The sequence below is a fragment of the Alosa sapidissima genome, chromosome 7, assembly GCF_018492685.1.
Source record: "Alosa sapidissima isolate fAloSap1 chromosome 7, fAloSap1.pri, whole genome shotgun sequence".
NCBI classification, from domain to species: domain Eukaryota; kingdom Metazoa; phylum Chordata; class Actinopteri; order Clupeiformes; family Clupeidae; genus Alosa; species Alosa sapidissima.
In genome coordinates this window covers 37,776,582-37,800,283 of record NC_055963.1, presented here as the reverse complement: position 1 = coordinate 37,800,283, position 23,702 = coordinate 37,776,582, and the positions used below count along the sequence as shown (strand labels likewise).

The 23,702-nt window shown below is 39.6% G+C and overlaps 1 protein-coding gene and 1 long non-coding RNA gene across 4 annotated transcripts in view; both read left to right on the top strand.

The window, feature by feature from the left end:
• The window catches only part of LOC121713542 (interleukin-17 receptor E), a 98,301-nt gene that overhangs the window by 19,785 nt on the left and 54,814 nt on the right, over positions 1-23,702 (top strand). For both annotated transcript variants that reach the window (XR_006032847.1, XM_042098225.1), the window contains exons 3-5: positions 13,051-13,196; positions 13,563-13,631; positions 16,259-16,325. Coding sequence is in view for 1 of the 2 variants with exons in the window: in XM_042098225.1 (XP_041954159.1) it covers positions 13,051-13,196; positions 13,563-13,631; positions 16,259-16,325 (282 nt within the window). In the remaining variant the exon portion in view is untranslated. The remainder of the gene's footprint in view (positions 1-13,050; positions 13,197-13,562; positions 13,632-16,258; positions 16,326-23,702) is intronic.
• On the top strand, positions 10,437-12,774 carry LOC121713577. 2 transcript variants are annotated; one of them, XR_006032872.1, is made up of 4 exons: positions 10,437-11,149; positions 11,247-11,323; positions 11,411-11,550; positions 11,644-12,774. It is a non-coding gene; the product is annotated as an uncharacterized LOC121713577 (long non-coding RNA). The 2 variants fall into 2 exon arrangements; XR_006032871.1 differs by having other exon boundaries at positions 10,437-11,323.

Below are 23,702 nucleotides of genomic sequence, written 5' to 3'. Positions count from 1 at the left end.
ATCCCACGCGCGGACCGCGAGTGAAGCTGGCCAATTCGAAGCACTGCCCACTGTAGGGATGTTAACCGATGACCGTTTGACCGATGGTTGACCAAATCAACGTTAACTGATGAAAGTTGTCCGTAAAGTTCTCTCTAAATTAGGCTATTATAGACAGAGGACTAATCGCTACTACAGTTAGCCATCTCATTCCAAGATCATTTTGTGTGGAGTGAACAAATTAACCCCTCACACTCAATTTTTCATAACTCGCCTGTTTACTTAAAGGAACACGCCACCCAATGTCAGTAGTAGTATATGTTCTTACCTTAACTTTCACGAGTTGGACTTCCGTTTCCGCCCCCTGCCTGATGGCTGCTTGGTAATTGAGCTGCCGACCTTTTGGACTATTAACCCACAGTTTACAAATTATTTAAAGTGATTTCTCACTTATAAGTAAGTGTATTTACTTTGTCTTTACTTTTGACTATAAAAATGAACCAAAACAGACGTAACAGAAACGAAGTACCTAATAAATCCACGGCCACTCCAGAGGCTAGCGCAACAGCAGCTAATGAAGCAGCCAGCGCAGCAAGTGGGCTGATGGCTGAAGTTCTGACTGAGATGAAAGGAATGAGAAAGGACATATCGGAAAGGTTGGAGAAGATTGAGGAGTCCTTAAAAGGTGTGAATGAACAAATTCGAGGGTGTGAAAAGCGACTGGATGAAGTTGAGCAAAGAGTGAGCAACATAGAAGACCAGGGAGCTCGAACAGACCGGCTACTATCCTACATGATATGCAAACAACGCCGCTTGGAAGCACACTGCGAGGACATTGAAAATCGTTCGAGGAGGTCCAATTTACGGATCTATGGGGTGAAGGAAGGAATGGAGGGCAATGAGAATATGCTAGTGTTCACGGCAAATCTGCTAAAAAAGGCTCTGGATATCCCTGCAGAAGAAGATCTAGGTATCGAGCGCTCACACAGATCCCTTGTGTCAAAGCCTACTGAACCCAACTCCTCCAGATCGATTGTGGTGAAGTTCCTTAATTTTCAAACAAAACAACGGATCCTGTATAAAGGTTGGAATACGAAAAACATACAATTTGAGGGTAGCCGTATCACATTGGACAATGAGTCCTGCAGCACTGCAACGTAAGCGCAAGGAATATGGAGAGATTAAACGGCAACTAAAGGAACGCAACATTAAATTCAGATCATCATACCCAGCAGTGCTGAGAGTTACCTTGGACGACGGAGAAGTAACCTTCAACTCAGCGTGGGAGGCCGCAGAACGACTTAAGAAGTTGGGAATCAACGTAAGATTGTCGGAGGCTGAAATTATGGATAAAGAGCTACATCAGCTGGGATGGATCAGCCAGTTTCGCCCAGGCGGAGAGCAGATATCGCGCACCCTGGTGAAAGATATTGAAGCTCTTTCTAGTTAAATATCCGACGACGCTTGAAGTGGTAGAGAGCGTCAGACATGAAGTAAGTTTGACATTCACTTTAAGTTGAGGTATAGGACCCCTTACAAAGACATTCAGCCTTACTTACTCTTTGACGTTGTGTGCGCTAATAACGAGATGCTGTAATAACGAGGTGCTTTACTGGTTTTCACGTGTTTATTTGGACTCATGCAGAGATTAATATGTTTTGCCACCATTATCCTGTTACTTCTGTTTATTTCCTTTATTTTTAAAACAGTCTGTTGGAACAATTCTCAAAAGTATAGACATATTTGCAAACACGGTGGACAAATTCCAGGCGCAAAAAAAAAAAACATTAACCCTTAATGAACAATCTTTTGTTGGGGATAGAGAGTTGAGACAAGGTTGCCTTACTTTAAAAAAGTATGCTCTCTTTTCATTTGATAATTTACTACTCATAATAATGTGATACTCTTTACAACTTGGACCTTTTGGTGAATCCACTAGCATCTACATTGAAATAGTGGGTAGTTCGATAAGGGCTTTCAGGGGGAAACTAACGCAAGGATCTCATTAATAACTTGCGTTACTGTCTTAACACCAGACAGTATTGGCCCAGACTTAGACGGTCTGGTCACTCCTTTCCTTCTCTGTCACTGCATTAGTTTGGGTAGGAGGCAGGGATCTTGACTCATAAAGGCATGGGTCAACAAGTGGAAGTTACTGTTTTTTTCCATGTTCCTGTAAATAGTTCTGTTTGTTTTCTTTTACCACTTTTATATGTTACGCACACACCTTGAAGTAAAATGCCTAAGAACAACGGTTGCAATGTTTCCTGCATTCAAGCTGATATACACCAAATCCCAATATGTCAAGCTGTAAAGTAGTTACATATAATGTTAAGGGCATGCATAGCCCCATAAAAAGAAGGAAAATACTAGACCAACTTAAACGAATGAACTATAATATGGCCCTCCTCCAAGAGACACACTTATCTGATGCTGTACATAAGAAACTGACTAAATCATGGGCTTCACAGGTTTTCTATTCTTCCCATTCATCTGGACGTAGGAGAGGTGTAGCAATTTTGATAGGTAGATCACTTCAATTCTGCTTTGACTCTCAGTTTCAAGACAAAGAGGGGAGGTATGTGTTGGTAAATGGTACAATAAGTGGAGTTTGGGTAACTTTGTTAAATGTATATGCCCCAAATGATAATAGCCCACAATTTGTGAAAGCCATATTTGATTTAGTATTAGAGAAAGCACTAGGTATATTACTGATTGGAGGGGATTTCAACACCATGCTAAACCCGCTTTTGGATAAGAGCCCTATGTCTTCTGTACATCCAACAACAATGAGTAGAACACTAAACAATTGTTGTGAGGAGTTTGCTTTCATCGACGTTTGGAGACATTTACACCCAAAGGGTCCAGATTATACATTCTACTCACACCCCCACTCAATTGACTCTAGAATTGATTATTTTTAATTATTTATGCCTAGAAATTAATCATATAGAGCAATTGACTGTCAAATTCATAACATAACTTTGTCAGACCATGCACCAATGTCATTGGTTTGGGATGTGGGAAAGGCAGTGTCCTCCAGCAGATGGAGGCTTAATGCCTCTCTGTTGGGGATGCCATCATTTCAGGCTTTTCTGAGAATGGAGTTTGCCCTCTACTTAGAATTAGAAAATCTTCAGAAGCTCAAACAGGCAAAACAGGAACTTGAGGAACTCCTGACTGAAAAAATTGAAAGAAACCTAAGGTTCCTGAAGCAGAAATTTTATGAGCATGGGAATAGAGCGGGTCGTCTCCTGGCTTCCCAGTTGAGGAGAAAATGCAGTCTTGCTACTGTCCAAAAACTCAAAAGTAACAACCCTGGCAAACTAAGTCAGATGAGATTTCAGAAACGTTTGCAACATTCTACAAAGACTTATACTCAGACAAAGACACTGAAGGCAATCCAACATCAATTGATTCTTATTTAAATTCCATAAACCTACCTATAATATATATTTCATCTGAGTTCATAGACAGGCCGATTACTAAACAGGAAATTGAGGATGCTATTAGAAACCTAAAGAATAATAAAAGTCCAGGTACAGATGGATACATTAACGAATTTTACAAAACTTTCATTGACCTCATCAGCCCTAGCCTGGCGGGCCATCCTATATCATTGAAATGTATAGTCTGGAATCGAGCCATTCACCTCGCTTAATCCAAGGGGCGGGCAGAGAATTGTCTTTCAAACTGCCTAGGCATGCAATAGGCCAGCGCCACAACCATATCCGTATCCGGTCGGCAAAACGGCAAATACATCCTTCTTCGAAAGGAATGACTTAAGTGCATTGTGTTGCTCAACTTTCAAAGAAAAGCACAAGTCCAGCTCCTCCAAAGTTGACGCCAACGCCGATTCAAACAACCGCTCTTTGTTCGCCATAGCCACCTTCCTTGTTGTTTCTTTTTCAAACGTTACCCCTTAAACCACCGAAAAGTTTGTTTGTAACTTTAGACCGTCTCATCTCCAGATTTGTTTGGCAGGGAAAACGCCCGCGAGTAAAATACAAAGTGATACAATTGCCTAAACATCGGGGAGGATGGGGTCTCCCCCACCTGAGAAAGTATTGGTTGGCTTGTCAATTACGGGCACTAACCATTTGGATTACAAATAAGGTGGACACAAGGTGGCTAGAGATGGAGAAATCAGTCTGCCCCTCGGTACCATTGGCATATGCCCCATTTACCAAGAATAAATCCTCAGAAGATACTTTGAACAGATGGTCAAAAACTACTGTTAATGCATGGCGAGAGGTACAGCGAACCTTTGATCTCCCTGGCGACATATCAGGATTGTCAAGTATAGAGTATCTCAAAGATTTTATTCCTTTAAAATTAGATGTGGGATACAGAAGATGAAAATACTTAAATCTAACATTTGTCCATCAGCTTATTGAGACTCAGAAGTTAAAAACATTTGAACAACTTGTTGAGGAATTTGATATACCTAGATCAGACTTTTTTAGATATCTTCAGATAAGGAGCTTTCTACTCAAGCACCCTACCTGGGATGGCCTGAGGACATTGGGCTCTCCGATTGAGCAGTACTTGATGAAGATTCAAGAGGGAAGACATACATGGAAACCCATTTCTAATCTAAATAATGTGCTATCTAGCATGGAGCAAACAAACACTCTACATGTTAAACAAATGGGAAAGGGAGCTAGAAATAGAAATTAGTGAGGAGAGTTGGGGCAATATTTCCTTGCAAATACATAGAGTTACCAATGCTGGCATATGGCGAGAGTTCCAATGGAAAGTAGTCAACAGATGTTTTAGAACCCCCCATATACTTTCTAAAATGGATCCCAGCCGAACAGGTGCATGTTGGAGGAACTGTGGGGAAGAGTCAGCAGACCACTCCCATATATTTTGGAAATGCCCTGTCTTAAATAACTTTTGGAGGGAGATATTTGATTTCCTTGATAATATATTTGGCCTTCAGCTGCCTAGGGAACCAGTGTTGGCCATTCTTGGGGATGTTCCAGATGCAGGGATGAATGGCAAGACAAAATATTTATTACATATACTTCTTGTAGCAGCCAGGAAAACAATTAGTTGGCTTAAAACAGACCCCCCAAAAATGTGAGACATGGAAGTCAGTAGTTAAAGGAATTTACATAATGGAAAATATAACTTATAAATTGAGATTACAAGAAGCACAGTTTCTGGAACAATGGACACCATGGTTGGAACTGATGAAGGAGGATGGGATATTTGGGAAACTTTTAATTGTCAGGAATATTGTCAGATGTCATGCTGTGCAAAGATGGTGTATAATGGTAAATGTAGCAACTGGACTCAATGTTTCTGGACTAACCTTGTACATTATTTTTTAGTTATTTATTTACTTATTTGTCTTTGATGTGCGAGATAATCTTTTCTTTGTTTTTTCCCTTTTTTTTCTTGCTTTTTTGTTTAATATTGGGTTACCAGATGTGGTAAACAACTTTGTATTTGAAAACGACAATGTCATATTGATGTACTGTATATGAATGTGTAATTTTACCCAATAAACATAAAGTAAAAAAAAAATTAAAAAAAACTTTCACGAGTTGAGTCATACCTCTCCCGTGTCGGTATGTGCACTCAAACGCTCTGATGCGCGGCGCAAATATGTTAGCATGAATCTGACCACTGAAATCTGTAGGTTATTTGATGGTTCACTATTAAGTTTCATGCAGTTGAAAGAGTGTTGGGATTTCCATCCGCTTATTGCGAGATAAGGCATCCGCTTTCATTCATTCATGGAACGTGTGCTGTGATGTAATGGAAACCTTATTCCTTATAGCCAAAGAGGTTTCTACGATAGCCTAAATAGTTTTTTTTTTATTATGCATGATTTACTTTTTTATAAAAATTCGTAGGCTGATGCCTGGCAGCAACAATTGTGTTTAAATGTAGGTTACTGCATGCTTCAGCCTCTGGCAAGCTCAGAAGGGGGCGGCAAGCGACTGGTAGCTTGACAGCGAAGTGTTGGAGACTCATGGTGTGTAGGACAATGACTTTTCATTGGCAACAATATTAAATCAACCAACAATATAAAATATTAAGAAGATCTCTTTTTATGCACTCTAAAAAATGCTGGGTTGAAAACAACCCAAACTGTTTTCAACCCAGCCGCTGAGTAAAATGGGGTCCAACACATTTTATTAACATATTAACCAATATGTTGGGTTATGTTGACACAACTGTTTAGTTAAAGTTACGTAATGTTTGGGTTATGTAACCAAATCCCCAAAAACTACTGGTTGATTTTTAAAATACTCTGCTGTTACAAACTTTTAATAACTCAAAGTTTGTATTTACTTACTTGAAAGTCACACCTTCTGTTAACAGCTTTAGGCATGGTATAAACAGTCTATCAAATGGCCATCAAAAGCCATTCAATGAAATAAAACAGTTCGACACAATTATTCATTTGATAGTTTTCTTTATTTTTGAATAGATAGCCTAGTATAAAATGCATGTGACACTTCCATGAAGGCAGGCAGATTCCAAAGTCCGTTTTGGGGGTCAGCCCTGTCAATCAAAGAAAAAAAGAGTGCATTTAAATCACTGTTAGCCTACAGCACTTTATATCAAGACTTGCATGAACCATTACCAGTGAATTATATTGACAGAAAATTTGCTCCATGGTCTCCAGGCTGCCTTAGCAGCGTGAATCAAATCGCGCGCAAGGCAGCATGGGAACACCCAGGCTAGGAATTATCCGGAGTAAAATGCACTTTAGATCGATTTACGGATGATTGGGAGTACATACGTTGAGTTGACGTCCAAATCATGTCATTCGGATGTGTTTTGAGAAAGTTCGATGTTACCGTTTTTAGTCAAAGCTCGTTAGCGTGAAAGTGAGAAGGGCATATTATTTCGCCTCTACAAAACGCTATTTTTATACCTCTTCTACAGTTCCAAACAACATTGCACTTACGTAGTAGTGAGTAGAGGGTCCCTAAAGCCAAACCGAAGTATCCCGAGATCTTTATGTGGTCGGACAGAGAGTCCAGAATGAATTTCATCAAGCCAGTACCTTTCCGGAAATGTTGCCATCTTTGCTGCCATCTTAAGGAGAAAGTCCGTAGGAGTCGATTGCCAAGTGTGCTCTGGAAATTCACAATTTCGTCGCCGTTTTCATTTATGACACATTTCCTGTTTCTGTGGTGAGATATTAAAATCATATCAAATATATAACTTATCAAAAATCCCTTCACAATTTAACATCAGCGACATCTTGGCATATTTGCCAAATTTCAAATGAATCTGACAAACCGTCTAGGAGGATGACATCAGTATAATTGTCATTCTTTCTGTTGCCAGTTGGTGGCGCTATGCCAAACATGCATTATGGGCATGTGAATATTATCATTAACATGGTCTTCAATGACCTGTGAAATTTAAAACATTTCAAGCCATGCATGGTGAATTATGACACATTTATTGTTTATGTGGAAGGGTATTAAAATTAATAATTTCGCCATTTCTGCAAATTACAACATATCAAAAAAAAGCTTCACAATTTATAATCAGGAACATCTCGGCGTCATGTATACCAACTTTGACATGAATCGGATCAACCGTCTAGAAGGAGTACGTTAAAATTTATCATGTCCACAACTCACAAAATCTCAATTACCTCACTTCATGTGGGCGTGGCTAATGGCATGTTAATACAAAAGTTGTTTGGTTTTGGGAGTTACATACACCCACCAAATTTGGTGTGTGTATCTAAAACTATATGCCAACCACAAGTCACAGTGACATAAGGGGGCGCTATGGAGTTCCTGGGCAACGCCCGGTGCCAAGCTTTTATCCCTGTCTATTCACTGTATCACTTGATGTGTGTGCCAAATTTCATGCATTTTCACCCATGGGAAGCACCTCTTATGGCATCATGATTCATCACATATTTCATCACATATTAGTCTGCACAAAATCCCAAATACCTCACTTCCTGTTGGGCGTGGCTAATGCATTGTACATACGAAGGTTGTTCATCTTGGGGAGATACACACACCTACCAAATTTGGTGTTTGTAGCTGAAAGTATATGCCCACCACGGGATCAGTCATCTAAGGGGGCGTAAGGGGGCGCTAGCGAGTCTATGGGCCATACCCGGGGCCAAGCTTTTTTACCTAGCTGCTTTGTGTGACACCTGATGTGTGTGCCAAATTTCAAGACTTTTCGATTATGTTAACCACCTCTAAATATTTGCCAACCACGGGATCAGTCACCTAAGGGGGCGCTAGCGAGTCCCTGGGCCACGCCCGGGGTCAAGCTCTTGTACCTAACTGCGATGCGTGACACCTGACGTGTGTGCCAAATTTCAAGAGTTTTCGACCATGTTAACCACCTCAAAAACAGGAAAGCAAAAAAGTAGAATAACAATAATACTGAATAATAATAATAATCCTTCGGTGCTCAGGCCCTAATAATAATAATAATAATAATAATAATAATAATAATAATAATCCTTACAAAAACAATAGGGCCTTGCGCCCTTCGGTGCTCGGGCCCTAATAATCCTTACAAAAACAATAGGGCCTTGCGCCCTTCGGTGCTCGGGCCCTAATTATATATATTTTCTAGTGCTGTCAAACGATTACAATTTTTAATCATGATTAATCGCTGAATTCCTATAGTTAATCACGATTAATCACATATTATATCATATGATTAAAATTCTATTATTTTGCATTTCTGAACTTTCCAGGAGTCCATATTAACAATAAAGCAATTATTGTGTATCTTGATTGGGATTCAAATGAAAGCAAAGCAAGTTACTTTAACTTTAAGAAACTTTAAGACGTAGTAGGTCTATTTGATTATTTCAAATCAAATTTCAAAAGATGTGCAGCAGACTTGAGGCAACACAATATATTCTTCAGAAATATCGCTGATATACACTGAAATAAATGCTACCGCAGAAGTGCATGCACAAAATGTAGGCCTACACACATTATAAAGGCATAACAAACAGAAAATATTATATTCATACTTTATTCATTATCTTTGAGTTCAGTTGAAAATAAGGAACTTTTCATGGCATTGGCATTGCCATTTTATAGGCCTACAGTCTATGGTGCACTGTCACTTGCCACACACATCAACGCCGAAGTTTTTAACAGGCAAACACTGGATGAACAATAGATTTTATAGAGCAACGTCGACCAAATATAACTGAATCGTGATTTACACGGCGGCAAAGTGTGATGCTGGTGTACGGAGTTGTATTGAAAAGAATGGAATCTAATGTAAATGAATGTCGAAAGCAGAGTGCATCACAAATAGTAGCAGCCAAAGAGGAATGTTGATAACAGAACAAGTGACGGTGATAAAATCTTTGGCGGCACACAACTAATGCGTCAGCCTAGGCTACTACTCTTTGGCCGGCTCGTAAGCCCAACCAAGTGTGTGCAACATGCCTTTACGTAGCCTACTAACGGCGCATCATCATAAAGATACATTTAATCTGCATCACGCCCCATTTTAGCGGAAAACATGTTAACATATAATTGATCCAATGGGAAAGATAGCTAGTAATCACACGTTGACGTTACATCTAGTTATAAATTCACAGGACATTCAATCATTTTACTAATACGGCAGTTATGAAGAATTATGTTTATGTAACTTGCTCATGTCGAAACGTCACTCATAAGGACTCAGTTGGTACATTACCAACCTAATTCGTTTGCAATACCCCATGCATGTATTGTACACATTTAGCATGTAGCTACACTTACCATAATATTCCATGCAAAATGGTTAGCTTGTTGGCTAGCTAACTGTGGAACTTCAGTATAACATAGCCAAGTATCTCACCTAGTTGTAGGAAATAGGCTACGTTCATATTACAAGTGATAGAATAAATGTGTGACTTATGTTTAGTTGATGTTATGACATGTAAAGTTAAGCTTGCTGAACTTAATTATAGGCTAGTCAGCCACGGGCAGTTTGACTGTGCCTATCGATACATTCGTGACACTCCTGTTAGTAAACTGGAAAGAGCAAAACATAGGAACATCACATTAATCCCATAAACACACAGATAACTCTTACACCAACCTTATTTTGTGCCTTTTATTCACGTTTGTTTCTAGATTTAGTAAGTTTACTATAAGCTCTTTTCGCTCCCCACTTTGATGCAGCATAGATTTCCATTATATCAGTCATCTTTCCCCTAAAAGGGGGCGTGTACGTGCAGCACATACAACGTTCCATTCCATCCGGTCTAGCTAGATCTGGTGTGGTGTTGTAGTTGTTCTAACGTTACTAGTTGTTGCAACAGCGTGTGAAAAAACGACAAAGTTTGTTACACCAAAAATAACGTTAATCTCGCAATAAAAAAATTGACGCCGTTAAAATAGGTTTACGTTAACGCCGTTAATAACGCGTTTAACTGACAGCACTAATATTTTTATGTATAAGTCGCACCTGACTATAAGTCACAGGACCAGCCAAACTATGAAAAAAAGTGTGACTTGAAAATATGGTAGTTTTAATCAGGCTTTGCCACAAAGGTAAAAGGTGCATTCCATGCAAACATCACAGTCTTCTGTGCATAGTTGCATGACTGTGACCTTTTCTTTGGTCTTGCTTAAATGCACAGTGGATGTGTTAACCACATAACTCCCAGCAAGGCGCTCAACAGGCAGAAATGATGCTGGCTATGACATGTCTGTTCCCTACAAGCTCCAATAATGAGCTAAGTCCAACCATTACGCCCCCACGCCAGCAGGGGAGACAATTCCTCTAGTGAGCAGTTGAAGACCCACCCGTCGCTTCTGCCAGTAGAACAGCTGATAGGGTAAACAAACAGTCAGTGTGCGGCTCGCCGGCAAATTCAAACAGAAAGGCTAGCCTACAGTTTGGTTAGGCTACTTCACTTTACTTGGATGTAAGAATGTGGTTCAAAAACAACACATCCGCGATCGTTGGCGCTCGGTCATTCCTTCTAGAAGAGGGGACCTTGAAACGAGCACTTCCCTTTGCTTGGAGGAATGGTGAGCGTTGGATCATCTAGTGCCAGACGAGTGGTTACTTCATCAGATCGGGCCAGGAGGAGGGACATCAGCCGTCGGGAAATCAGAGCCGCGGTATCCTTCGGCCGTAGCCTACCGACCAGTGTTCACTCGGAAACAAATTGTAGGCGCTACAAACTGGAGTAAGGGTAAGATTTAAAGAATATGCTTTCATTCTTCTGTAAGCTATAAGGAAATAAATATGTTAATAGAGACCGATCTTAACCGTACATTTTGTTTTCACAGACTAACCTCGCCTCATAACGAGGCCGTGACCTCCTATTTACTCAGAGCTATGTCTGCAAGTCATGAAGTCATTGCGTGTAAGTAACTTTTACTGTTTTCTCATTCCTTGTTCAATTTTACTGTTACTTTTTTATTCATACCACTCTCATTTAATTGTTTTCCAGCTGCCTGTAAGACCTATTACGAGACAGTAGGCTACGCAGGAGCTTCAGGTAAACAACCAGACGTTGCATATCGCATGCGGAAGCTGTGAAGAGTTCAGCTCGGAGTCGATCAAGAAGAAAGAGAGTAAGATCCATTTTTGGTGACTATTTTTCATGTGCATTAGATGTGTTGTTTCCATAGCCCACACAGTGCATCACGCATTACTGATTGTCTTTATTGATTGTTTTTACAGCTGCTGGAAGCGAGACAGACTCCGAAGTAGACTACAAGGCAACGCACCACAGACATCTGCAAAATGGACCGAATTCTGACAGAATACCGCCAGTTACCTACTGCTCCGAGGTGGTAAACAGCCACTTCACGGTGCTGCAGGATTTTGGGCTTCTTGTGAGCTTCTAATTTGTTGTGAGGGGTGATCTCACTTTGTAGCCATGTGTGTCTGTGCTAATAAAGCTCTTTCTTTGAATAAACATGTTCCTGGCAAATTTTCCTTACCTCAATAAATTCATTCATGTCCTTGATGGTAATAATAGTGTAGTAATCTACATAGGATAACAATGACATGAATATACAACATAATAGCATAGGAATATGAGTATATATATGGGGTTTACATTTATAATGACCCAGGGTGACCAATAGTGACAAATCTGCCAACCAATCATATGATTTTTCTTGTTTAAAAGTAGTGGTTTCATCCCATACTGAGTAAGGAAATTCAAGCTAGGCGCGTTTTTGATTCTATTCATTGGCTAATTAAAGTCATTAGCACTCTGTGAGCTCTCCACATACGTCATAGTTCGTTTCCGACAATATGTGGCACAGACAAATGCGACGTTCGCAGGCTGTAAATTGTCGTTAACTGCCGAAAATTAGGGAGATTTCCAGGCATTTACGGGGACGAAAATCCCACTTTTCATGCAGTATCTGTTCCAGAACAAATGTAAAGTTTCTGGTTTCGTATCTGTTCCTAGCAAAACATCAAAAGTTTCTGGTTTTCGTTTTTGTGCTGTGAACCGGTTCAAAGTCTTGATTAAACTACCTATCAACATCCATCAGCATCCATGTCAACTTCAATTACTACCTCGCAACCTCCATGACTACCCTTGCAACCTACATAGCAACCACTATATATACCATAGTAACCACTATGATTACCCTAGCAACACCCTAACAGCCATCTCAAGTACCCTGGCAACAACCTAGCAACCACTACCATAACGTCACCCTAGCAACAGCTATAGTAACCAACATAATTACCCTAGCAACCAGCATAGCAACCACTTTATATAGTATAAAAACCACCATAACAACCAACACGACTACCCTAGCAACATAAATAGCAAACACTTTATATAGCATAGTAACCACTATGATTACCTTAGCAACATCCTTACAACCATCTCAAATACCAGGCAACAACCTAGCAAACACTACCATAACATCACCCTAGCAACAGTTATAGCAACCAACATGACTACCCTAGCAACCAGCATAGCAACCACTTTATTTAGCATAGCAACCACCTTGTCTGCCCTAGCGACACCATAGTAACTTTGCATTGTCTGTTTAGCTACATATGGTATTTTAATTAATATCTTTTTATGCAGATACTAAGAGTTTTTCTTTATTGCTGTAGTGCCACACTTCAACTACTCATTGGATATTGTGACCCATAGCTTCTTAATAATGACAGAAGGTGGCCCTGTGGTGAACATCAGGCTATGCTACCGCAACAGGTCTGCTACAACATGTGCGTCACTTGCTCCTCCAGTTGAACATCAGGTGAGGTCTTTTTTGGTAGGTTGATCTTTACCTGTATTTTAATTAGGGGCAGTCGTGGTCTACTGGTTAGGGCTTCAGGCTTGTAACCGGAGGGTTGCCCGTTCGATCCCCGACCAGTAGGAACAGCTGAAGTGCCCTTGAGCAAGGCACCTGACCCCTCATTGCTCCCCGAGTGCCGCTGTAGCAAGGCAGCTCACTGCTCTGGGTTAGTGTGTGCTTCACCTCACTGTGTGTTCACTGTGTGCTCTGTGTGTTCACTAATTCACGGATGGGATAAATGCAGAGACCTGCAGAGGCTGAGAAATCTGATTTACATAATTTACATAATTATATATGCATTAATTTCTTTTCATATATTTTTTTCAGATGGATACTACTCATTCCCGCTCTACTAATATCAGTTTTCCATATCTTCTGCCATGTTTGTGCATACAGGTAAGGCATTTAATTTTGTAGTATTACTGTTTGCATCACTGTTAATAGCAGTAGCACAGGGCAATTCCATGGAAAATTACGTTTTTTGTAACATCCATAACGCCAATAAAATGTGATGGTATGGTATGATGTGAATCTGAAGAATGTACATGAGAAAAAATGCACAAAAAATGAATGTTATCATACAAATGCCAAGGCATTTCACTGGCGTTATGGATGTGACAAAAAGTCCATTTTCCGTGGAATTGCCCCACAACAAACACCATCTATTTCCAGCAAAAACTGACTTCTTTACGTTGCAAAAAATAAAATCTAACCAAGTGTTCTTATATAATCTTATAATAAAAATCAAAAAATGTATTTGCCATTGTTTTTAGTATGAAGACGCATACCTAGTGTTCTCTCAAAAGATAATTTTGACTTAATTTAACAACACTTTGACTTACTTTAAGTAGTCTTATCAAGGCAAATGTATTGAACGCACTGGCAGAAAAATTTGTTTGTTTTTAGGACACATTTGATTAATCAACTGGCAGACAAATTTGCTTGTTTTCAGGATGAGACGTCTTAAAAGTAATCAAACTCTTCTAAAATTAAGTTGAATGATTTTACAAAAAAGCGCTAAGTAAGTCTCTTTATACTGAAAACAATACCAACTAGATTTTTTGATCTTGATATAAGATTAGACTTGGTTAGATTTTTATTAGATAAGCAATTTTTGCAGTGTGATCATTGTAGTGCTCTCCTTATCTATTCGCACCCCTGGTAAATTTAAGTAATAAGAACCTAAAATCATCTTTTGCCGATTTACCATAGTCTCAACCAAAACAACAAGGAAAAATCCAACCTTGAAGGGAAGCAATTGTATTCTGAGAAAACAAAATACAGTGCCTAAAAATATTCAATCCCCTTGAATATTTTCCCCTTTCATTGCTTTTAGAAATGACATTTTGGTAAATTTGCCCTTTTTTACAATAATTTACAAAAACTCTCATTAATGTCAAAGTGGAAGAAGATTTCTACAAAGTAATACAAAATTACTCTTAACTCTTCAATAGTAGGCTTAGACTATCTCCTAAAACTTCTCCAATCCCAGCAGCTGTTATCCTTACCACCCCCCCCCCCCCCACCCCCCTTGGGCTCTCATTTTTCATTTTACATCATAACACATGTAAGTCAGAAGGGTATTGTTCAATGTCACACTACGCTTTAATTAATTATTGCCCCTACCTTAAGATAGGCCTACTGCCTGTATGGTTCCATATGCCGCCCTTATGCTTATTTCAGTCTAGCCAGGCCACACTAGCCAGATTTTTGGATCTGCGTTGAATCTACTCGACTAGTACCCTCAAATGGTTCTCTGTTAAATCTTGAGCTCATCTAACTGACTTAGGTGTCACAAGCTACACTTTATTGTGTTTTTTTAATACTTGTGCTGGAGTACAATGTAGCTCTTCACTTTAATGTGCTAGTTGTGGGTAAGTTAAGTAAACAAACTCTGTAGAGAGACATCTCTGTAGATAAATCTAATTTGTAGAGCTTTTTGTTTGCTAAGATTTTGTAAATTTAAGAGAAATTCATATTCAGAGATTTACTTGTCACATACAACTACAAGTGTACAACTTGTAGTGAAATGTAAACCTGGTTTACTCTGACTGTGCAAAATGGGAAAGAGTATAAATAAAATGGATAACATATTAATAATACTAGTCAGTAGTGACTAAATTAAATAATGAAATAACATGAATATGTATAGATATATACATACATATACAGTATAGGGGAGAGGAGTTGTAGAGATGCGCTCAGTTGAAAGCACCACTCGTTGCAAGGCATTGCGTTCTTTCACAGTTAACTTCTAATGGGTGAGTTTGTCACGAGCAAGACTATTATGAACCCAGATGCAGACACAGAGACAGGAATTGCATGTATCTTTAATAACAGGCCCAACACACACAGTCAGTTGTCTTGTAGACCAGAGTTTGTGAAATCAGCAACAGTCTACTCACAAAGTAAAGGTAGCCTCGCTACTCACGAAAAGGTAACACAAAATGTTCCAGTGAAAGTCTGTGTAATCCTCCAGGTCAGAAAGTCCACAAAACGTCAGGCAGAATCAAATCCAAAGACAGTCCAGAGATCGGTAACCAGGAAAATCCAAAAATACAAAGAAATAACATGATATTTTCATGTAATAACGTAATAAATATCTTGTTAAAACTTGAAAAAGATATTGTTATAACAAGAAACGTAATTCACGTAATTACACGTAATTACATGATACTGAGCCTTTTTATTTATTTTAGTGTGGCCGCAATACGCTTCCGTAATGTCATGCACCTTGAGACCAAAGCAAATTCCTTGTATGTGAAAACCTATTTGCCAATAAACTTGATTCTGATTCTGATTCTGAATTGGCTGGACCGCTGTTTAATTATGTCAGTCACTTTGAGCCACTTATTCTACATTATATATTTTTAATGAATTAAAATTACTTTGTCATTAAAGAGTTTTTTTTGTAAATTATTGTTAAACTTTCAAGTTAAATTGACCAAGACTCCATTTATAAAAGCAATACATATACAATTAATACTTTAGTAATTTGTACTGGTTATGGTCTTATTATGCAGGTATATTATGATCACCTTGATGCAAAGAGGAATGTCACATGTCCCTTTGAGAATCAGACTCAAGATGGTGAGTTTACTGTTAAAACATCAGCATTCATATGAATTTTGTTGCACTACTTACTTCTGCTAATTTTTTGTTGGTAATTTTACTAGTTTGTTTGGATTGTTTAACTCATTGGTTGCCACCCATTTTCAGTGCAGAGAACCCCATACTGCCAAGCGTTTTATAGCATTTTGACTGATTTTCCAAGACCGACAGAACAGTGAGTTCTATGACTATGTAAGGACCGAAACTACTAACAGAAAGAGTAGACTCTCTTCTTTCATCAGGAAAAAACTGTTTCTACCTTTTTCTGTTCTTTAGTAGTTGGCAGTAGAACATAGCTTGGTTTCACCAAAAACACCTGTTTTTGACCAAAAATGGAGAAAACAAGCTTTTTGTGAAGAATTAACTTTTTCGTTTCTTGTATTTTGTGCTACTCCCTCCGCTTGGCCTCTTTGTCTCTAATTTATTTACTATATGCATATTTGATTTAGTTTATTTAGTACATTTAGTATTTAGTATTTTAGTATTTTCTTATATTCTACTGTCTCTATTGTGCAGTGGAGTTTTTTTATATTTATATACTTATATTACTTTTTCTGCTGTAAGTGCATGTTGTGTGTGATGTCTGTTGGCTACTGAGACTTTGAATTTCCCCTTGGGGATCAATAAAGTATCTATCTATCTATCTATCTATATTTATTATTAATAATAATAATAATAATAATAATACATTTTATTTGTAGAGCACTTTATCATGTACTCAAAGCACTGAACACTGTAGGGTAAAAAAGGGAGACGAGTAGAATAAAATAAAAAATAAAAATTGGGAGGCACACAAAAAGTATACAGGCAGTCGCACGTGTGGATAGAAGCAGACATATGCCAGTACAATTAAAAGTGAGTAGAGAGCAATTTAAAAAGACAATAAAAGAAGGTCCATGTAGATTATAGGTTAAAAGCTATCCTAAACTGATGGGTTTGGAGGAGAGACTTGAAGCAGTCGACACTGGCAGCAGATCTGATATCTATCTATCTACTCTCTCTGATTGTTTTTTGGCTTTACATTGCGCCTCTTTCTGGTCTCGGTTGTTTGCAACAATCACGACACTACTCGCGTTGTGTGTGTGCGTGTGTGTGCGACTCTGTTCAAGTGTTAGCCATAGGTGTTAGTAGCCTACAGTTCATGAACTTTTTCTTACGCCTAACCGTCGCTATATTCTCTTTGCTTCGATCATAGCATTCTAGCTTGATTAGCTGTATGCAATACACTTTGGCTTCAGCCATTCTTCTTCTTGTTTATTGGCGGATTACAGCATTGTGTGTATACCGCCACTTACTGTTCAGGAGTGTGTAAAGGGACTCGCCATAGCGGCTTCAGCAGCTTCTTCTTCTGCTGTCTACAGTCTTTTCTCATTTCCCATCCAAAGTGACACTGCTGCCACCTTGCTTAGTTCACTAAATTCTCTGTTTACAAGCCTGATTTTTAGTGACAAGCTCCGCCAGATCGTTCCCCAGCCCGCCCCGCTGAAAAACGTACTTGACATCTATAGACGTCTTTGGCAGTCAACGGTTGTATTTGAATTGACATCTATAGACGTCTTTGGCAGCCAATGAGTTAATGTTGACTTGACTATATTGCATGATGGATGGAGTGCAGGATTGCAATTACAACTACAATTTGCATGCAACTGTAACTTGCAAATGCAAGAGAGAGAGTGAGATGTGACATCATCATGGCCAAGCTGTGTGTGGTCCATTATGGGTAGTGTGCGTTTGTGTGTGTGTTTGGAAGACAAGAGAACAAACAGAAGAGATTGGATGGCACCGAGGGGGAAAAGGAAAATCCATGACAGATGATGACTTACCAGGGTCTCTATACATGAACTCGAGCATTGAGAACATTGTTTGTGTACACAAAGTTTACTAAAAAGAAAGGTTTTGAACATTGTTTGTGTACTCTGTGTGTTCTTAATGGGTCACTCCACATCAATGGACCTATGTTACCCAGGAGACACACTGTAAAATTACTTTAACGTAAGATCAATACTTTCCAAGATACAGCCAGTTTTACAGGGGGAGGGGGGTGTCGATTTTGTTTGGCCTCTTTTTTTGTCAAAGTTCACAAGCCCATAGCGCAAGATCTAAACCAGGGGTCTCCAACCTTTTTGGGAATGAGGGCTACCTGAAGACCCGAAATCATATGGAGGGCTACTCATTTGAAACAAACATACCCCATACCCTATACTAAGAGGGTAGTCCTACTTTTAAATTATCAATATTGTGTAGGCCTATAAGTCTTTATATATTAAGCAACTGTATTTTCAACTTTAATATCAATAGCCTATGCAACACTACCAACATTTTTGTTCAGTTTGTTCATTTCAAAGTTTGCATGGGGAATCTAAACCAATTTTTTTCTAACAAAAAAACTATATTTTTGTGCAATTAATAATTTGGGTTACAATTTGTACCCAATTTATACCCACCCACCATTATGAATTCAGGGGTTGTTTAACCCTTTAGGCGCCAGAGGTTTTTTTCCGAAACGATCAATTTTGACATCTTCATTTCAAAAGGCTATATCATAAAAGTGATAAGAGATAGAGACTTTCTGTAAATTAGAGAAATATTAAGGATGACCCAAAGTTTATGTAGAGATTAAATGTTTATATCTAATTTGCATATTATGACGTCATATGGTGGCGGCCATCTTGGATTATATAATTTTCATGAAAAGTCGCATGTTTGAATGATAAAATGCACCACTACTTTCCCCCCAAAATGTCCCTCACCTTCTGTATGCTATATTGCACAATACTGAATTCTCAGGTAAATAGTAAGTAGTGAACAAACTGTGTAAATCATTACTAATAAATGGCAGAAACAAACCAAATGCATGTAGCGGTAGACTGGCCTTTTGCTGTAGAGATTTTCCATTTACTACATACAGTAGGCACTCTGATTCCATGTATGGGGCACATATATATTATTCAGATGACACACAAACACAAGTAGACAAGACCTGTTTAGTTCAAAAGCTCATTTGCCACGGCAAGGCACAGATCAGGAGTGAGATGACGAGACAAGACAAGAGACAATGTTAGTATTTTTTTTCTTTTTGTTGTTTTTGTTGATGTTTTTTTTCTTAGCTGACAAAGACACACACATCACAAGGACATGAGCACACAAAAAGGAACACATAGTGTATGTCCTAAATGATCAGGGAAATAGATAGCAAATCAACAGTGTAAATCATTACTAATAAATGGCTGACATTTTTTTTTTTTATGTAGCAGGCCTTTTGCTGTAGAGATAATGACTCCCTATCCCTATCCATTCAGGGCCGGCATTCCCATCATCTTGTGATAGACTATGCATGACCTAATGTGTGTGTGTGTGGGAGAGGGAGAGAGCGTGTCACCACCTCCACCATGCGAGCAGCATGGCCAGATCTGCCTCGCGCGTGCCGAGTGGAGAGAATTTGCGCAGCTCGGACTAGGCCTACTGTCATTCTCATTGCAACTCCCCACACTGCCACTACGTTCCCCCCTAACTGTCCTATGAGCACTTCGACCTCGTCTAACATACCCAGTGGCATTAGACAAAGGCTCCACCACGTTACTGTCGCCGCGATTGTGGAGAGGCACAAGACAGAAGCTAGCGCTATGGACATTAGGCTACCTCCAGCTTCGTCCGCCACACCACTAATACCCTGCTAACTTCCCGATGAACACTCCGAACCCGTGAAACATTATTCCCACCAGTGACATTGGGCAAACGATTCAATGTTTGTGCTTGGTGTAAGCTAAACTATGGAGTAAACTCTCACTTTGTCCAGCTGCATCATTGCAAGGCAGGGACGCATCTGAAGCCTCACTAAACGAATCACCGTCATTTCCTGAAGGCAGATATTCCCCTTCAGAATCAGGGTCCGCGAATAGAAGACCCAACACTTCATTTCAGGTAAACTTTTTTGATGCCATTAGACGATAATCTAATGCAAATACTCGCTGACGTTGACAATATCGCTCTGACAAAGTGGCTCACACGCACACTGGCTCCGGTATTGCACGCACTGATTCAATGCGCTGTAGCTCAAAAGTTTTGTTTAAACCATGACCTTTTTCGGACTCGGGGATGACGTATGACTTGTCTGCCATCTAGTGGAGTGGAGGTCGAGCGAAATATGACACCCTATTTGACTAAATCGGCCGTTTTATTCAGTACCGCATCTTGTCGAGTAAACTCGACAGTGGCGCCTAGAGGGTTAAGTCCTGATTTCAGTGGACAATTCGGTTTTAACATTTCAATAGTAATCGCCCATACCACCCTAACATATGAAAACTCCTTTTAAAGTTATTGCACACCTGAAATCTCTCCATGATCTGACAAAAAAGGTCATGCACAGTCCTGCTCAGTCATGCATGCCACACACAAAATTTTCAGCGCTATTATACGGCAGTAGCCTACGGAGGAGAAAAGGCCTGTGAGCTAAAGCAATTGTTTTTCAGTCCTTAAACAATCATGCAAGAACCGTATTTGACGAACATGGAATGGCCACAGAACTTTTGCAAAGATATGTTTCCATTGGCTACACCAAACAAGCAAATTTTTTCCCCCTTTACTGTCTATGCATGTGAGCAGCGTGTATGCGCTCCGCTTCCGTTGTTGTTTAAAGATTGAAAGGGAAACGGATTTGGAGCCAAAGGCTAAAATGTAACGCAACTACAATTTATAAGGTATCACCAACAGATCTATGGCTACATACATTCTTAAAATGGTTCTGGTCTAGACTTAAATATCTATTAAAAACTTCACAATGGCGCGTGTTTTTAGAGCGTGATCTGCAGGCGACCTGTTGGCTATTTTTAGAAGGTGCGCTGGGGGCGCCTCATAGCCATCCCGCGGGCACCGTGTTGGAGACCACTGATCTAAACCATGTAGGAGGCTTAAATTTGGCATGCTGGTACATAAATAGGAATAGTATGTAGCAAAATCGTCACGTTTGGTCTGGATGATCATGCATGGTCATAGCTGTCCCTCAAAGTTGATCAAACTTTTATTGGAGTTTTTGGCTGGGCTCTGTTTAGGCCTTCAGAGGACATATTTGTACTCAACATAGGCTCTTGATTTATTTTCATTACTGATATAAGTAGAAACACTCACAAAAAGCAATGAACAGAAAATAAATTCCTTCAGGGTCTGAACAGCAGACCTCACAAGTCTGAAAAATTGTTGTGGTTTTCATTTTCAGAGCACCCAAACACCTTGTGGGAATATACAAATATTTTTTATATTTCTTTATTTTCCATGATCCCTTCTTTTTAAAAACACCAATTTGGCTTGTCTTTCTTTATTACTTTCCACCCTGAACATGGGCAAAATGCACCATTGAGATCAATATGTTTTGTATAGAGTTACCACAGGTTACTCTATACAACCACAGGTGGTAGTGTAGTGGTTAAGGAGCTAGCGTGCAGTAGTCGGTTCAATTCCCGGCTTCCACCGTTGTGCCCTTGAGTTGCTCCGGGGACAATGTGATCCCTTGTAATATAGCTGACATATTCACTTTGGTCAAGAAGTGTCTGCTAAATGTAATGTAATGTAATGTAACTCTATATAAAACATAATGATCTCACCGGGGCATTTTGCCCATGTTCATGGTGGAAAATAAAAAAGAAAGATTTGCATAAGACAAGTCAAATTGGTCAATTGATCAACTTTGAGGGACAGCTATGACCATACAGGATCATCCAGACCAAAAGTGATGATTTTGCTACATACTATTCCTATTTATGTACCAGCATGCAAAATTTGAGCCTCCTACATGGTTTAGTTCTTGCGCTGTGGGCTTGTGAACTTTGACAAAAAAAGAGGCTGAACAAAATCGACACCCCCCTCCCCCTGTAAAACTGGCTGTACCTTGGAAAGTATTGATCTTACATAAAAGTAATTTTACAGTGTGTCTCCTGGGTAACATAGGTACACCTGGTAATTTTTTCAGAATTTTTTGAGACCTAAGTGCATGGGCCCTGGTTGAATTGATGTGGAATGACCCTAATGCTCGAGTTCATGTGTAGAGACATAGTTAGCGAGCCCAGAGTTTATTAGAGCAGACTGTTAATCTCACAGAAGACTGAGATCTCACACGGATCATGACATCTATTGCCGGTAGGTAATGACTTATGGACTTTCCTTAGAGAGGAGTTGGTAGGTGGACAGTTGGTAAGTAAGGGATAACGGCCGCCGAGGTGTCCTGTTATACGGAATTAATGGACGAGGGCGAGGGGATTGCGTTGCCTCCGCCCGAGTCCATTAATTCCGTATAACTGGACCTCGAAGGCCGTTAACCCGCTTATCAGCCGGTTGCCACTGTAAAGCAAAGGAAACACGCGGTTCCGTTTAAAAAGAAGCTCACTAGTTCAGCTTGTTGTACAACTTTAGCATGGCCACTTAGCTTGTTTACAGTTGATTCCATTGTTGCGAAGCCTGCAACCAAAGATTCTAGAGCGCTGCAACCGTCGTCCTACTATGGTTGTTATAGTTACCATTCATAAGCATTGATATGGAACAGTGTCCTGTTATTCAGAATTAATAGCCACCCCACCAGCCAATCAGAAAAGAGTATTTCTTCTCTCCGGGTGATAAGTGTTCTTAACAGTCTTCTGTAAAAAACTCCTGGTTCGCTAACTACGTTGTTGGTGCTTTGTTTTATGTGTACCTGAGGGACCCTGAGCAAGCTACTGACAAGGTTTGGTGCCGTTTTGAACAATGTTACTGGTTTGGGAAGCGTTTGACTCACTGCCCCAAGCTAATCCACTGTTTGCGATTTGGGGCTATAGCATATACCGGGCCAAGCTCTGTAGTGGTTGATCAACGAAAAATACTGTCTCCATTGCTTATTTGATGTGTGTTAATGCAGAAAAACACCCTGGGATCAAAATTTACACTTTAATTTAACATTTAACACCATGTCTACACTACCATCACCCTAGCAACCATCTCAGATACACTAGTAATATTGATACAAGGCACCTTCCATCCAACTTTATCTATACCTACTTCAAATCAGTCATCCATTCATTAAACTATCTGTCTATCAACATCCATTCAACTATCTCTTTATCAAAGTCCATTAAACTATCTGCCTATAGAGCATCACAGTCCCGCCCCTCCTCCGAGAGAGCTTAGTTTCCGGAAGTAAATTTCCCATTCATTTCTCCCATTGTTTCTGTTTTGGAAAAATCCGTATCTAAAGAGTTTTAGAGCATGTCTTAGGCTAATCAGCTACGGAGTAACTCATAAGCATACAACATATCAATTCGAGTGAAAAAATGTAGAGAAAGTCCAAAAAAAGTCAAAGGTGCAAGACTGTGTACATATTTTCATTTCCGAGCG